The sequence below is a fragment of the Liolophura sinensis genome, chromosome 4 (genome assembly GCF_032854445.1).
Source record: "Liolophura sinensis isolate JHLJ2023 chromosome 4, CUHK_Ljap_v2, whole genome shotgun sequence".
NCBI classification, from domain to species: Eukaryota; Metazoa; Mollusca; class Polyplacophora; order Chitonida; family Chitonidae; genus Liolophura; species Liolophura sinensis.
The window spans coordinates 20801717-20819058 of record NC_088298.1 but is presented as its reverse complement, the minus strand read 5'-3'; the positions used below and the strand labels follow the sequence as shown (position 1 = coordinate 20819058).

Below are 17342 nucleotides of genomic sequence, written 5' to 3'. Positions count from 1 at the left end.
TCAAGTGTTTTCACCTCTGTTATCAAAATAACACCTGGTCAAACAAAGGCCACCCGTAAAGGTGTGGTCATTCATACTAGCTATTATTTTTTAATGTACTTTAGACCCATTTGGATAAACCTATTTTTACAATATAATGTGCATTATTACCCCTTCTTTTTTACCTGGAAAACGCTATTTTATAATGTACTTTGGGTATTGCTTAATACATGTAATTCCTATTTTAATGAACTTTTAGAATTTTCGAATAAATCTATTTTTCAATATACTTTTTTAAAATTACTTTACAATGTACTTTTAGAACCTTTTAGACTGAGCTTATTTCACAATTTACCTTTAGAACCTTTAGACAGAACCCCATTTTACAATTTACTTTTAGCACCTTTGGACTGAATCATATTTTACAATTTACTTGTAAAATCTTTAGACTGAACCCTATATTACAATTTACTTTTGAATTTACTTTCACACTGAGGCCTATTTTATAGTTTACTTGGAACGCTTTCAATGAGCCCTATTTTAAAATTTATTTCAATGTTTTCAGTGAATCCTATTTTACAGTTTATTTGGGCCTTTTCCATGAACTACAAGACATCAGCATATAAAACAAGACAGCTGAACACTACTATGGTCATGCAGTTATGTAAAATTATCTCAGTCCTTTTTCGTTATGTTCCTTAAAGAGTTTAACACTATCTGAAGAAAGACAACCTACTTTTTGGCGGCCATATTGAGGCAATCCTGCTATATGAGCCCACATTACATGTAATATTGGTTCCAACATGGCTGACAATGTATATTAACTTAAAGCTGAAGAAAAGCCCGCATATCTGTCTTATTATTAAAGGACTAACCTGTTTTTATTCTATTTACGAAGTTGGTTCAATAGTTGTAATGTAGAATTTTGACCGGATCCATTTTCAAAATTCAATAACTGTTCGAGCCATTGTATATAGACATCTTCATATTTTGTGTCTTGACTATTTCAATTTGCAAGAATTTCAAAATGTTCTTACAACCTTTTAATTCTCAGTTAATGGGTTCATAGAGACAATCAGTTTTGCTTTAAAGTTAAGAAAACTTGGCATTAAAAACAAAAATATTTGAAAAGAAAAGATAATATTGAGGAATGGTGTACATATTAAGGTCTTAGCAGACATCAGATCTTGACTTATAATCACCCATACTTCTTCTACATCATGAGTCCTTGCCAAAACAAAATAAATTCAAACAATTTCATTCTAATACGAATTACAGCAACACCATACGTTCAGACCAAGGGCACATTTTAGTTGAAAGAAACCCTTCTCATTCTGTCTCTGATCATTTCTGTATCCTCGTCTTTTTCTGACTTCTGCATTATGATTCTGTCTCCTTGGCAACTCAACTGTCATGGCGTCCATGACACAAATCTAACTATCCACTCATTAAGCTTCTCCAGTCAAGCTTCTTGTCACGTGACTTTAATTTCACGTCTGCATACACGAATGCCTAACAAATCACACACAGAATTTGAACATCTCGTCAAGGAACTAACTGACATGGCATTTCAGGCTGTTGCCATGGTGATCAGCCAATGTACCTACCTGCACAACAATCTTGTTGGATTTTTCTGTACTGAATCATTGCATCTCCTGATAAATTAAGCTGTCCTTAAGCTTAAGCATCCCATCATGCAATTGCTCTGTTCTTGAACATTGTATTGCACACACGTGTGGACGTCAATCTTTCTTTCTCTCTCAGGGAACTACAATAAACACGAGAATAAACACGAGCAGCCGGCGCTTTGTGGGTACGCACGCTCTCCGGCACAGTCCGTACCGTAGTGGTATGTTCATATATACAAGACTGGGCTTTGGTTATTTTTTTTTCCAGTCCAACAGAGGCCATCATCGGACATATACGTTGGCCAACTGCAGAGGTTACCAAAAGCCCAAGCCATTATACCCGTACGTGTTCAGTGTATATATATATATATATATATATATATATATATATGGGATTAATGTATGAGTCATGCAGAAGTGTCTAGCACAAAAAGAATACAGTTGTTTGGTCGTCAGTCATTGGTGGATTAGGCCAGCTGGAACACTCATGGTTGTCCAGTGGTTCGCAGCCAAGTTTAGATTTGATTTTGCTGGCCCAGAGCAGTCAGTGTTATAAAGCGACCAATCAAAAATGCTGTTACATGTATACATACACATCATATGCATGGATAGGCTGGTCCATTTAAACCTTTTGCAATCACAGATCTCAAATCCAAATGAAATGTTGGCATTTTCAGGCTGACTTCGTTTCAATGCTTTACAGTATGGTGGTAAACAAAAGCAGTAATTACCCATAGTTCCACAGCAAACAGGCGGTAGCCATGGGCAACAGGCATACATGTATCCATAGCAACCTATGGGCAACCATAGTATCCATTATGCTTGTGGTATTTCATCCATGATAATGACCAATGAGAGCTTTGGGACAGAGCAACCATCAACCTGTTATAATATCTGCAAAAACACTGCTTGAGTGAGCGGTTGACAAGAAACTCCATCAACTTCCTGTACTGTGATGACAACTGGAAATGGAACATCATTGTTGTTGTTGTAGAAAAAGTTTGGTATGTTGAATATCATGGCACCAGAGCGCGTGTGTATTTATTAATTACCAATCCTGAACGCTGAATGTTATGCCTTCTTAACGACGATTCTCCCCATAAACATGACGATGCTGAATTTCCAATGTCTTTGAAGAAAACCATGCCTGCTTGGTAACACCCCTTCCCATAAAGGTGTGAATTCATACAGACATGACATGTATACCATCGCTGGATAATACCATACCTGCTACATGAGATTCAGAGACAGAAGGGCTTAACATTGTTTGAATAAGGGAGGCTGTAATCTTGATGGTGAAATCTGAAAACTGTCATTGGCTTAAAAAATATTTTTCGGGATCGTGCAATCTTTTTGATATGGGTTTAACATCACCATTGATTAGATTTCATTCAAATTTAAATACACCTGTACAGTGTTTCTGGTGGTTTTTGTCAAGAATCAACAAGGTATTGTTTTTTCCTGCAGAGTTTATAATGTGTTGGTACTGCTAAATGTTAAAGACAACTTACAACAACATTGTTTTATGGATCAACAGGAGATAATACAGGGATAAATTTTATAATTTTTCAGACAATTTACCTTCGAATTATGGACTGGGGCTGATTTGGTTCAGGTAGAACTTGGTCAGGTAATACACGGATTTGCTCAATCCTGCGGGATGGTATGGACTCACTTTATCAAATAATTAGGCCAAGTCATACAAGGCTTGACTCAATTAACAAGAATTGTATTGACTCACTCAGTAAAGTAGAAAATGTGTCAGATAGAGCAAGGATTTGCCCTTAACGTCAGGATGGTACTGACTAAGTTTGTCAGGTAGAAGTTCAGGCAAAAGTAGGTAGTAAGGACAGAGCAGTATTCAGTGACTTTATCAGGTGGATAATACAAGGTGTTTGCTCAATCTTTCAGGATGGGATTGACTCAGTTTGTCAGCCAGAAGTAGGTCAAATAATACAAGAGTTGGCTCAATCTTTCAGGATGGGATTGACTCAGTTTGTCAGCCAGAAGTAGGTCAAATAATACAAGAGTTGGCTCAATCTTTCAGGATGGGATTGACTCAGTTTGTCAGCCAGAAGTAGGTCAAATAATACAAGAGTTGGCTCAATCTGTCAGGATGGGATTGACTCAGTTAGTCAATTCAGTTATTATATTTTCAATACCTCCGTTCTTTTGAAAACAAGTGGTGTTATTCTTATCTTGTTAGATGTGTATATTTATACAGTTAGCCATGATGAGTCATTTAAGACATTAACAGAACAGTGCTGTTATTCTGTGTTTTTGTGCTGATTTGCTTGGTTTCTATCTGTTCTAAGTGATTCTCATAAGAAAAGATGCCTCTGGAGTGAACTGGCTTATACAGTATAGTTTCAACCCTATTAAAGAGAGCAAGCTGTTTGTTTGAGAACTAGTGAGAACTGTGGGTGATAGAGGGCGCTTTTCCAGAGGAGGTAATGCAGGACATGTTTCCATCCATTGGCATGGACCAAAATACAAAGATTTGCCTCCATGTAACTCAATCCTTTTTTTCGCCTATGTTCCCATGGTAACTAATCCCGGCAATCTGATGGATCAACAGGCAAACAACCTGGAAGATAACCGCATAAAACATTTCAAGGCTCGATCCTGGAAAAATCTGTGTGGTCTTGCACAAGATACTGCCAGTGGACACCTCGGTTGTGACCGTGAACACTTGAGCGACAAGAACGGCACCGAAGAGAACTTTCTTCTTCTGGAAATCAAAGACCAACGTAGATTTTTGTTCTCGGTGCAGAATTCTGATAACTCCCGCCACAAAATGGCGATGCAAAGACCAGAAGAAAAAAAACTGAGGACAATATTCTTTTTACATCTATTTGTGACCCGTTTTGAAGGTCACTGTAGGCAATGAACGACCTTCGCGCCCTTCATGACTGTGATCGTCCCCTCGGCTTGTCGCTTCCATGGGAATTGTGACTTCGGCACTGTTCGTGGATTCCTCTGGTGTTTTCGACAACTCATGATCGTGATCGCGTTCATGATGGTGACGCTTATGGAATGGCTGTATTGAAAATCGCCTATGTGTCTGTTTGCGTCCACCCCGTCTCTTGGATATATGGGGGTTGTCACGACACATCGTTTTTGTTCTGTATATCTGTAACTGGGTATACAGTCTCTTGAGCTCGGACTGAAAGTAAAAAAAAAAAAAATCACTAGGAAACACATGCTTATCTACTTATATGAATGTACGCAATGACCCAGCAGCCTCATATCAATGCGACAGCTGTGAGTTCAAGTCTTACACATGCTGGATCCTCTCCAGTTGTAAGTGGGAAGGTCTCTCAACAGTTTTCGGATGGTTGTGGGTTTCTCCCGGGCTCTACCTGATATCCTCACACCACAATGCTGGCCGTCAGCATATAACCGAAATATTCTGGAGTACAGTGTAAACCTCCATTGAACTAAACAAATATTTCATTATTTTTTTTTTAAAGCCACACTCAAGAATTTTTCACTCATATGATGATGGTCAGCTTTACGGGTGGAGGAAACCAGAGTGATCAGATTGTACCACAGACTTGTTGTGAGTTACTGGCAAATTCTTCCACCTGTGACAGGTGTCATACTGGTGTGTGAGGCTAGAGTCTCCTGTCACAAAACAGTACGGTCAACCGCTTACATACTGTCACCAAGGCAAAGAAAAATAGAAGCAAAGAAGTTTGGAGCTCTCTAGCTAAGTAAGTCTGGAAGAGCTTAGTAACATTTTCATAAAATTTCATGCTTTTTTTGTAACTTTCCAATGGACGGTGCTATTTACAAGAAAAAAAAATTACCAGAAATTGTAGTCACAAAGTCTCATGAAAGTGGTCGCACTTTCTAATTCTAGACCCCTAAGATTTCCTAAGTATGATGAACATTCAGTCTTATAATCAATCAATCCTGCACTTGTTAAGTCTACATCAGTTTTATCTGTGTTTTACGGATAAGCAGATGCTAAAAAAATACCCAAACAGAAATCCCCATAATTATTTATTTTGTCAAATCATGATGTTTTAATGATTTTCCTGTTTTTGAAGGTTTTTTTGATCAAATATGTCATCAGGAGTGAAAACCGCCTAGATAGTCTGCAATTTCTACAAATTACACAATTTTTCAAATTTTATTTTTATACCCTCCACCATCATTGAAAAAAGATTTATTCTGCTGTAAAACAACAATCAAAATTGGTGTGGCCTCACATCGCTAAAAAAGTTAAAGAAAACATAGGTTCATACCCTAATATCTTCAGGGTCCATTTCGGCAAGATTTATCTCCCCTACATCAACATCTCCGTTGGAGGAAATGGCCACGTTGAATTTAATAGCCTCTGGGGAGACGTTGTCATGGACATCTGATGTTGAGTATGCTCTATTCCTGAAATGGTCGTCCTCCGGAGGACGATGAGCAAACCAAAGCTGTCAACAGAAAACAGAAAATTACGTGGAATATACAGAGAACAAAAATTTGGGGGACATAATTTCTCTTAATTACAGTAAATCTCTGTAAAATGACAGTAAAATTTAATGCAATTTGTGTTCAACTCTTCACTCATCTCTACTCCGCAATTCCATGAAATTATAGGTGATTCACAGATTTTATAACATTTTCCATCAATATTTGGAAATGAGTTTTCTCAGGACTAGCTTAGCACCTCCTTTCACAGTTTTCCCCTGAGGAGTTGTTTGTCAGTTATCACTGTTTCTGTCTCAACACACTTGACTGTAGATAGGCTAAGTATTTTCTGGACTGACTGCTGGCGCCTCAGGAAGACTAGTTTAAAGCAATTTTACTTCCAAGAGCAAAGAAAATGTACAGAGGCGTTTTCCCAAATTGCATATTAATTTAATTCATGAAACATAACATTATTGGTACTCTATATTTATTACATTGCTGTTGTTTTTTAATACAACCTTACTGAAGAATGTTTTACTAATGTATGATGGCATATATAGGAGGAGAAAACTGCTGTTGTAATGCCGTAGCATTTGTACAAGAGCAATGCTATTGTGGAACTCTCTGATGTATGGAGGTAAGAAAAGGAGATCAATACATGTGCGTTATCCCGATTCTATTCGTCCATGGTTACTGAGAATAGTTCGGTTATCTTACAGTTATCCCATTGTTGATAGTAGTATTCTCTCTACTCCGGAGACGCAACTTAGCATGTGTGTGCGTGGAGTAAACCACTGACGTGTGACTCATGTATGACATACTGGTCATATACGTTACAGACAAGTGGTTGTCAACAAACAGCCACACATGCGTCATTTACTGGATATTGTCACAGCTCTTCAAAATACATCTCTTTGCTCCAACCCATGAACCTGCGGATGGTTGTGGGTTTCCCCCGGGGCTGTGCCCGGTTTCCTCCCACCATAATGCTGGCTGCCGTCGTATAAGTGAAATATTCTTGAGTACGGCGTAAAACACCAATGAAATAAATAAATAAAATAAATCCAACCCATGCTTAGGAAGGGGCATAACTCTGTACATCAAAATCAGGCTTGGTATAATTTTCACCCTAAACTTGTACGTTGGATCAAAAGGGAATGGAGCTAGGTTTCTTGACTTTGGAGTTACTGAAGTAATAAGGAATTGTTCAAATGGCATGTAACTACACAACTTCGATCTCAAAGTGTCACTGCAACCCTACATTCTTCCCAAAACAGACCAACTGTTAAACTGCAGAGGTCAGTTTTATGAGTGGAACAAATCAAGGAGCTGGAAGTAAACCACAAACCTTTGTCAAATAACTGATGCACTTTTCCATGTGTAACATGCAGACTTTCATATAGGCAGCAAGCAAATAAAGTCATTTAAAAGACAAGCTTCACAAAATACCACCTAGGCTGGGGCTAAACACAAAAATTGGCTTAGTCACAACCTGACATCCATTCCCAAGGCCATTTCTTGCTGGAGTCAAAATTTGAAATACCATATAAAAAGTTAAAGTTTGGGTCTTAGAAATGAAAGTTCGAATCGCCGCATAGATGCTATCTTTAGAGAGAAGTGTCAAAAATTTTCAGAAAATAGCATTGTGACCAGATTTCATTATTTCAGATTTACTTTAATTCTGCAACATTTTTGCAAGTTTGCAAGCTGTTTATTCCAGTATATTTTCAAGGCATTTTTCTGTGTAGACTGACAAAATTATACTTTTTGTGAAACCATGAAACTGGTCAATCCAATGAATATATGTTTGTCTCCAAAATCACATTAAAAATGTGAATAAATAAAATTATTTTGCATATGCGAAAAAGGTCGAGAAATTAGATTTATGGCAAAAATGGCTGTGTGGAATCTGCCCAACCTCTTACATACGTACCTTAGGACCCAATACCAGGATAAGTGCTATCGTTACAGTCAACTGACAGCGAAGAAAATACATCAGGAACACATAGTCAGGATGTAGCGAGTCCCACAAAATATGCCTGAAAAAAATGAAGAAAATACAAGCTGCATTCAATAAAAGTCAAACTTTGTTTTCTGAGAGATCAATCAGTATCAATGCATACCCTAAATGGCCCCTTTTTCCTGATTCTAAGAGTTCTACTGATTTTAGAAAAGTGTTTTGAAGTTTGCTTGGAACAGAGGATCATATTCTACTGGAAAATTTTAAGTTTCAGCACCAAATATAATATTTTGTGACATTTATTTGCCTCTAACAATGTACTTATGTGGGCCAGATTTTAGGCCATTTGCTGTATTGGTTGAAAAGCTGAAATGTATATATCACAAGTGGAATAAAATAGATGCTAACAAAATGTCATCCAGTAAATTGCCGACCTATCATTTCATCACAAACAAACGAGCAAATTCAGAGAATTTATGGACATAAATACATAAAATGGTTTCCCAACTTGATCTACAAAATAAGTCTGCACGCCAAATTTTATCAAAATTGGACAATAATTTGAGCAAATGATGCACTGAAATCTGCAGGAATCACATAATTTATGAAACATGCAAAACTTAATGACAGATTTATGTATTGATTTATTTTTATTTTGTGTTCTTAACGCCGCACCCTACTTATAGGTTTAAAGGTGCAGGAAACCTTCAGTAGTAAGGTGTAAACCACTGACTATCTTATGAGCATGACTTATTCAAACACAACTGAAACATTTTGTTATGTTGCTATTTTTTCTTCTATTCACACTTTTTTTTCCAACCATGTCACTTTTACAGCTCCATAGAAACGTGAGAGAAACTACGAGACTTACCTGACTATATGCAAGACAGTGGAGCTAACAGTCTCGTTGTATATGGCTGCGGATACATATTTACCCTCACCGTAGTCCGAGGGGGCGGATCGTGTACAATAACATAGATAGATACCAAAACATAGGAAAAGGAATTCAACTGCAAGAAAGAAAGGAAGAAAGAGTACAGGCAGGTGTTGAGATTAGTCCAAGGTAAATAGGTACTCTAAGTTCTTTAATTAAAATTTATTTCATTTATTTATTTATTTGATTAGTGTTTTACACCGCACTCAAGAATATTTCACTTATGGTCGAAGGAAACTGGGCAGAGCCTGGGGGAAACCCATGACCATCCATGACCAAGTTGCTGGCAGACCTCTTTAATTAAAAAGTTGTTTGGTTAGGGTAACCCTACCTAGCCACTAAATAACCATGCTACATGTTCATCTACCGGCAGTTTTTCTTTTTTTTTTCTCGAGTCCAAATCAGTACAGTAATTTTAAATTCTGAATTTTTCACTAATTTGAAGCTAGTTTCAGGTGGAATATTATCAGCCAGGTAAAAAAAAAAAAAAATCAAAAAAAACCACAAAACCTCACTGGCTTTGGCCTAAACAACTTCATAGTGACATTTATTTATTTGATTGGTGTTTTATGCTGAAATATGTAGAATATTTTACTTTTACAACGGCCGCCAGCATTATGGTGGGAGGAAACCCGGCAGAGCAAGGAGGGAAAGGCTAGTAACTTCATTGGCCCTGGCCTAAACAACTTCATAGTAGCATTTATTTATTTGATTGGTGTTTTATGCTGAACTCTAGATTATTTTACTTCAACAACGACAGCCAGCATTACGGTGGGAGGAAAACAGGCAGAGCCAGGAGAAAAACCTAGTAACCTCATTGGCCTTGGCCTAAACAACTTCATAGTAGCATTTATTTATATGATTGGTGTTTTATGCTGAACTCTAGAATATTTTACTTCTACGGTGGCAGCCAGCATTACGGTGGGAGGAAAACAGGCAGAGCCTAGTAATGTCACTGGTCCCCTGTATTTTTCATGATTTAATTATTTTCATCTCTTATTTTTTATCTTATTTCCTCCTCAGTTTTTATGAGGGAGACAACTCTAACTCTTGATCAAAACGTCTTACAACTTTTGTTGACAAACTTCCTTAAATAAAGTCGTAGTAGGTTCAATATGTGCTAGATTTACAGAAAAACAATTTTACTTGTCAAAATTGTCCAAGTAGGATTTACTATTACACCACCTTCATAAATTAAGTGAAATATTCCTGAGTACAGCATAAAACTCTGATAAAATAAATCAAACATACAATTGTATGCACTACAAAAATACCTATACACATGAAAGAAAAAAATTTGATGAATTCCAGTATTTACATGTTATCAATTTTTCCACTTACTGACTTCTATAACGTAATCCCACCATAATGGTTTGCAAATTGAATATTTCAGCCCTTCAGGGGTCATGCCCACTTGCAGAAGTGTCCCGCCTTCCTCTACAGGCACAAGGTCAAGGTTCAAGGTTGTCCAGGCAGTCATGAACCCGGCCACAACTAAGATTATACACAGTAGATATTTCAGTAAATCCTTATCTCGGACGTGAACACGGTGAGCTTTACGGGACTGAAACTCCGACAACAGGCTACAAATAAAGAAATAAAATGTTTAAAGTGAATGCTAAAGTGAATAAGTTCATAATTCCTCGCGTAGTTCGGAGTTAAATGTGAAGCTTTGGCTTGTTTAAAACACAAAAGGAATGAGACAAACATTTTGTGTAATTCAACCTAAATCAAACTGATCTCAGCACTAACACTGTTCCACAGAAATGAGCTGTTAACTGCTTTGTATAAATTTATTCATATTTCACTTAATGACAGCGGCCAGCAATATGATGCAAAGAAACCAGAAAGAGCCTACGTACATCCGGAGAGGAAGCCAGCATCACCTAGGCTTTGCATAAATCTTCCGACTTACCGATAAAGCTTTAGAATTAACGCCCCATACAGAACAGCGAACCCCATTTCTCGGAACCATGGAATTAGCAAACATGTCATAGAAGTGGGTTCAAAATACTGGATGACAACCTGGAAGAAAAAAAGTAGCAAATATATCAATGCCAAACAAATTTATTTTTTCATGATGTTCGGTGGAAGGCCATTTTTTTGGAAGATAACAAACTTTGAGTAAATCCACCTATATAGTCCCCTTCAGTGGTTTTTTGAAGACTACAGACGGGGGATTTTGTCTGGAGTAGAGACTGAACCAGCACTTTGAGCAACTGAACAGCAGCAAATAACAACTGTTCTGACATCTAATCTAATCATGGAAAAAATCAATTCGAATCAAGATCCACACATGCACTTTGTAATAGTTCTAGACTGTGATTTTTTTTGTCCTTAACTGTCAAACAAATTTAATTTTTAAGCGTAAATGCCCCCCCTATCCCCCCCATTTTTAAGTGCTGTAATTATAAACAATGCATGATTGTAAACAAGGGGAGACAACTCACAGTTGAGTACAGCAGAAGGGCGCCGACCAGGAGTATTTCCAACATGATCCACATACTGGTAACCATCACCTGAACGGTCAAAAATGTAAGAGTTACTTCCCTGCACACACCCTCTTCACACCATGAAGATTAATATGTTCACAATACAACACAGGTTCATTTCCCTTTAAGCATCTTCTTGAGGGATTAACATAGTGAAAGGAACGCAGATCTGAATGAAATTACCTCCCCTTAGCAAAACACCTTCCGCTGAGGAGGCTAATTTCCAGGATGGAAAAGTGAAATATGATATCAAGACCACACTTCCCTCTGATAATAAATTCTGTGATAATATGAGAAGATAAAAACATCTACATTATTTCCGGTATATATTATTTTCTCCCACAATGTAAGAAATACAAAACACTTGTTGCACCACATTTTCAAAATTATACAACTGTAATTCAACTTTTTGCATATTTGCAAGACGTTTATTCAAACATATTCTGAAGGTAATGCTGATGGTAGACTGATAAAATTATGCTTTTTGAAAAGCCCTGGCTATACTGGCTAATCCAACCAATGTTGTTTGTCTCCAAACTCAATTAAAAAATGTCCACAAACTGCGCTGAAACTTGTTCTTTCAGTTGGGAAAAGGTGAGGAAAATGACTGTGCACTAATTATAGGACAGACAAGAATGTTTAACGAAAGCCATATGAATATCAAGACGATAATCTCCCCTTGGTCAGCGAAAGCGAAGTCAAATTCACAAAGCCATGTATTAATCTATATTAATGACATTGAAATGACTGACTTCACACAGTGAAAATTCCTGGCAGAGAGGCACTGAAAAAAAAATGACTATAAGGCATGACGGGCTGATTCATGGGCAGGAAGGATGAACAGACAGACGGACAAACAGACAGACAGACACAGAGACATAGTCCGATCCCCACAGTATGTCATGTCATATTCATTAGTTTTACGTGGGCCTCCTTGACCGGATGAACATACAGATGGACAGAGACATAGTCAGATCCCCACAGTATGTCATGTCATATTCATTAGTTTTACGTGGGCCTCCTTGACCGGATGAACAGAAAGATGGACAGAGACATAGTCCGATTCCCACAGTATGTCATGTCATATTCTTAAGTTTCACATGGGCCTCCATGGCGGGCGTGGTTAGCACGCCAGCGCTGCGCAATGACCCAGAAACCTCTCACTAATGCAGTCGTTGCTCAAGTTGCCTTCCTATTTCACTTACATGATGACAGCCAGGTTTATGGTTAAAAGACGCTGGGATCATAACCCAATAAGGTAGCTCGTAACTGTCATCAGCTAGTGTTAATATTGCTGACATTTCACCTGAACGAGGAATGAAAATATTTGCAACTCTCATCTCTTAAAAATCTGTTCTTGTTTAAAACAGAACCGAGTTTTTGGAGGTATTATTTATATGATCTTTATCCACTGAACATTTAAAACAATCATCCCACATTGTTGCACATACAGAAGCATTGTTGCACACAGTGTTAATTAATGCTATCAATGACACAACAGAGATGCAAATTGATAGAAAGTTTGCAAAAAAAAAACAAACCTGCAACATTTAAGGATATATCCCCATTCATTTTACTCTGCTGTATGTCACCTTCTGTTGCATTTAATTACCCTATGTCCTCTAATTTTTAGGCCAGATAGTACATGTAGTAGTGCTGAAAGCAAAGAATTACACTTCTCTCCCAATTTTTTTGAGAAGTAAAATAAGTGAATATGTTGTTCACTAGAAACTCTTAAAAAATTAGAAGAATTAGGCATGCTTAAGATAAACAATTTTACAAACAATGAAGTTGTACATTTTGCCAAGAGTTCTAAGGGTTCTACTGATCTCAGAAAAGTGTTCTGAGGATTGTTTGGAAATCTGAATGATGCCATTGTGGGTAATGTTTTACTTCCCTCTAAAAATACTTTTACACAATTTCCACACTATAATTTAACAGATTTGGGCAGCACTTTGTTGCCCTCTAAAACTCCTGAAATCCAGTTTCACTCACCTGTTCCCACACCTTTGATACATGTATCACACCTTGGTATACACAGTATTCAAAGGAACATTGTTTCACTTAAACACAGGATTTACTACAATTATCCTAAAATTTACCAGATAAAAACAATTTTTAGAGACCAAAAAAAAAAAAAACGAATTATAAAACATTACTTTTGGTTCTGAAATTGACACTATATCATTCTCATTGTACCCTCTCAACAAATGTTTATTTTATCTTTGTACGGTTATATATTTAATATGTGTTATTATACACGTTATATAAATGCAGTACCCTAATTTATCTAATTTTTAGGATAGAAAATATCAGAAAAAGGTAAAAAAAAACAATTCCTGCTACAATAACTTTGTATATTGGCTAAAGAAAAGCATACCAGGTGTCCAAAAGAATTAAGGTATGTGAGGTTATGCCTGGACCAAAAAGCTTGTGTGTATACAGGATACATCAATGCTAAACTTCAGTTCAATATATGAACTTTTTCCTTAACATGGGTTCTAATCATGAATTCTGTAATATAACGTAATTCATCACAATTAACACAGTGCAACAACAATGGAACGTCCCGAGGCCTCCGTGGCTCAGTTGGTTAGCGCGCTAGTGCAGTGTAATGACCCCAATGCGGTCGCTGTGAGTTCAAGTCCAGCTCATGCTGGCGTCCTCCCCGGCCGTAAGTCAGAAGGCCTGTCAGCAACCTGCAGATGGTCGTGGGTTTCCCCCTGGCTCTGCCCGGTTTCCTCCCACCATAACACTGGACGTCGTTGTATACATGAAATAATGTTTAGTAATGTTTCATCCTGTTTGACAAGTAGGCTCATCCTGAGCATAATACATGCTGCATGCCAGCTTCACAGGTACGCTCATCCTGAGCTTAATACATGCTGCACGCCGGCTTCACATGTAGGCTCATCCTGAGCTTAATACATGATACACACTGGCTTCACATGTAGGCTCATCCTGAGCTTAACACATGCTGCGCGCCGGCTTCACAGGTACACTCATCCTGAGCTTAACACATGCTGCGCGCCGGCTTCACAGGTACACTCATCTTGAGCTTAACACATGCTGCATGCCAGCTTCACAGGTGCGCTCATCCCGAGCTTAATACATGCTGCATGCCAGCTTCACATGTAGGCTCATCCCGAGCTTAATACATGCTGCATGCCAGCTTCACAGGTACACTCATCCTGAGCTTAACACATGCTGCATGCCGGCTTCACAGGTAGGCTCATCCTGAGCTTAACACATGCTGGGCGCTGGCTTCACATGTTGGCTCATCCTGAGCTTAACACATGCTGCACGCCGGCTTCACAGGTACACTCATCCTGAGCTTAATACATGCTGCATGCCAGCTTCACATGTAGGCTCATCCTGAGCTTAACACATGCTGCGCGCCGGCTTCACAGGTACACTCATCCTGAGCTTAATACATGCTGCATGCCAGCTTCACAGGTACACTCATCCTGAGCTTAATACATGCTGCACGCCGGCTTCACATGTAGGCTCATCCTGAGCTTAACACATGCTGCACTTTTTGAGATATCACCCTGAACATTTACCTTTAACTTATTTTAATATATATAGTATGTGGTATGCTATAACCAATTGACTTTTTGTGATGGAAAATATTAGCTTTAGAAGCTTTAGGAAGCAAGAAAATTTATGACTTCATGTATTTTCCTTTCATATGATGGAAAATAGAATTTCTCTACTTTCACATGTTATGAAATTCAATGTGCCTGAAACAAATGACCTATAAACATCAACACCATAAAGAGGATCTGTGGAAGCAGTTTTTAAGTGGGAGAGGAACTACAATGTCAAGTCACAGAAGGTCCAGATGGTACCTAAAACAAAATGGTAGCTCTCTAGAAAATAATAGGGGGCAGCACCACCTATGTCATACTCCTCACAGTGCATGCCTCACTCTCAACGTTTCGCTTTACATCACTGCCACCCCTAGCAAATTTTGTACACATATCTTGAACAGCGTTGAGGTCACTTGGGTCACGGTGATGAGGCAGGAAGTGATGTTAGAAAACACAAACAATCCGTCTCAGTCTTTGTCTCCAATAATGCTTTATGCATTTGCATTCTCTTTATTTAGGGTACGTAACCCATGATTCAAACCAAAACCTGAAACAATTTTATTGATGAATGCTAATTAAATAGTTCTGCGGAAGGACACAAGTGGTGAGGCCAAGTCTGAACAAGCCTATGTGCGTCTCACAGGCTACCAAGGTCAAGTTTTTGTCTACTGGTGGCAGTCATGTGAAGCAAAAGGGATAGAGAGAAATGCATGCACTGTAAGGAGGATGACCACATGGTTCAGATGTGTGCTGTCTTGAAATGAAATGAAAAACGCCACACCATAAATGAGCACAACATTCTAGTTGTAACATTTTAACTTGGGAACAATGTACATGGCTTATTCACTAAAGTTACCTGTCATCACCTGAAAATGAAAGTACCTGACACACACACACATATATATCATAGGTGGCCCCGACCCCCCCCCCCCCCATTAAAGTGGTGCAGGTAAGCCCCCCCTGATATAATGTTTTTGCTGTAGATGACAAGCTGACCTATTTGAATAAAAATGCTTGATACATAAAGGACAATGTGCAGTTTATACCGGATTTATCACAGCTTTTTCACCAGAAAATATAAATGGTGAGAGATTCTGGGACCGCCTAGGCCTGATAGGCTGGGATAGTTCTTCCCTTGCCTCAGCCCCTCCAAATCGTCCTGCCGCTGCTGTATGTGTATATATATACTTACTTTTGTTTTCCGTAGCCGAATGATGACGAAGGCCAGGACAATAGTAATCGTGATACAAAAACTCTGAATGCCCAGCGGAATTCCACGAATGAGTATATTAAACTCGACATAGCAGGGCTCCAGTCCAGTACACTCGTCACAGCCCTGATGACAAGGAAGACAGTTGAAGGCATTGTCGTACAAGTTCGACTGATTTCGCATTTTTTTAACAAACTCCTCCTCGATAAGTGACCCGTTAAAGTATGTCTGAGTTGAGTTCTCAGGCAGGTAAAATCCCTTGCTGCACTGACATTTGTAAGAACCTCTTCGGAACCCGCCACCAGCACTGAAGACACACTGAAACAAACAGATAGAAAACGATACAATTAAGGGGCACATTTTTGGTAAATTAAAACATTAAGACAAAAAAAACAAAAAAATGGAAATGAGTGTTAGAGTTTGGTATTACAGCTTTTGTTACCAAAGTATCTCTATCACATATCTGCTGATTAAGGGCACACTTGCAAAACTTTTCGCTTATCCAATAAGGTGTAAAGTTTTATTGGCAGAGGAAATTGGAGGGCCTGTAATAAACCACCAACCTTTGGTTAACACTGAAGAACTTTCCCATGTGTATGTACGTACGTACTGATGTTACATAAGAGCATTAGACTGTGCAAATGGCAACACAAGCGTCCTCCACCACTTCATGTTGGCTCCCAAACAGTGAGAGTGAGGAATCTACAAATTCCCTGTTCAAGGTTTCGTTTCGGCCCACAACCCCGGTTCCCTAGCCTTTGAAAGGCCGAAGAACCCCTAAACATCATACTATAGGTGCCTTCTCAGTATATCTAATTACCAGCAGTGGATGCATAATTGTCTAGTGCTACAAGAAGGCAGCTGATTGACTTTATGATATGGATATGGTTTAAACCTCCGAGGATCATGAAGAAACAACAGTCCTTAACTAAACAAAATTAGATCCAACTTTCGCGAGCTATCCAAAACGTGATTTATCAGGTAGCATTGAAAGGTTCAGGAATATGTTTTAAAATATTGCTCTTCAAAAATGTCTCTCACAATTATTACTTGAAATTCTTTTAAAATGAAGAAACATTTACAGAATTCAATGTATGCATCCAGGATATCACCAACAATGTTGTACATTCAGGAAC

The 17342-nt window shown here is 38.3% G+C and overlaps 1 protein-coding gene across 1 annotated transcript in view; it reads right to left on the bottom strand.

The window, feature by feature from the left end:
* Window positions 1-3768: 3768 nt before the first annotated feature.
* The window catches only part of LOC135464836 (metabotropic glycine receptor-like), a 55391-nt gene continuing 41817 nt past the window's right edge, over window positions 3769-17342 (bottom strand). Inside the window, exons 3-10 of the mRNA XM_064742404.1 lie at window positions 16189-16524; window positions 11362-11430; window positions 10827-10936; window positions 10253-10494; window positions 8849-8987; window positions 7951-8056; window positions 5861-6040; window positions 3769-4773 (exon numbers count right to left, since the gene is read on the bottom strand). Coding sequence (XP_064598474.1) covers window positions 4459-4773; window positions 5861-6040; window positions 7951-8056; window positions 8849-8987; window positions 10253-10494; window positions 10827-10936; window positions 11362-11430; window positions 16189-16524 — 1497 coding nt within the window. The 3' untranslated portion in view covers window positions 3769-4458. The remainder of the gene's footprint in view (window positions 4774-5860; window positions 6041-7950; window positions 8057-8848; window positions 8988-10252; window positions 10495-10826; window positions 10937-11361; window positions 11431-16188; window positions 16525-17342) is intronic.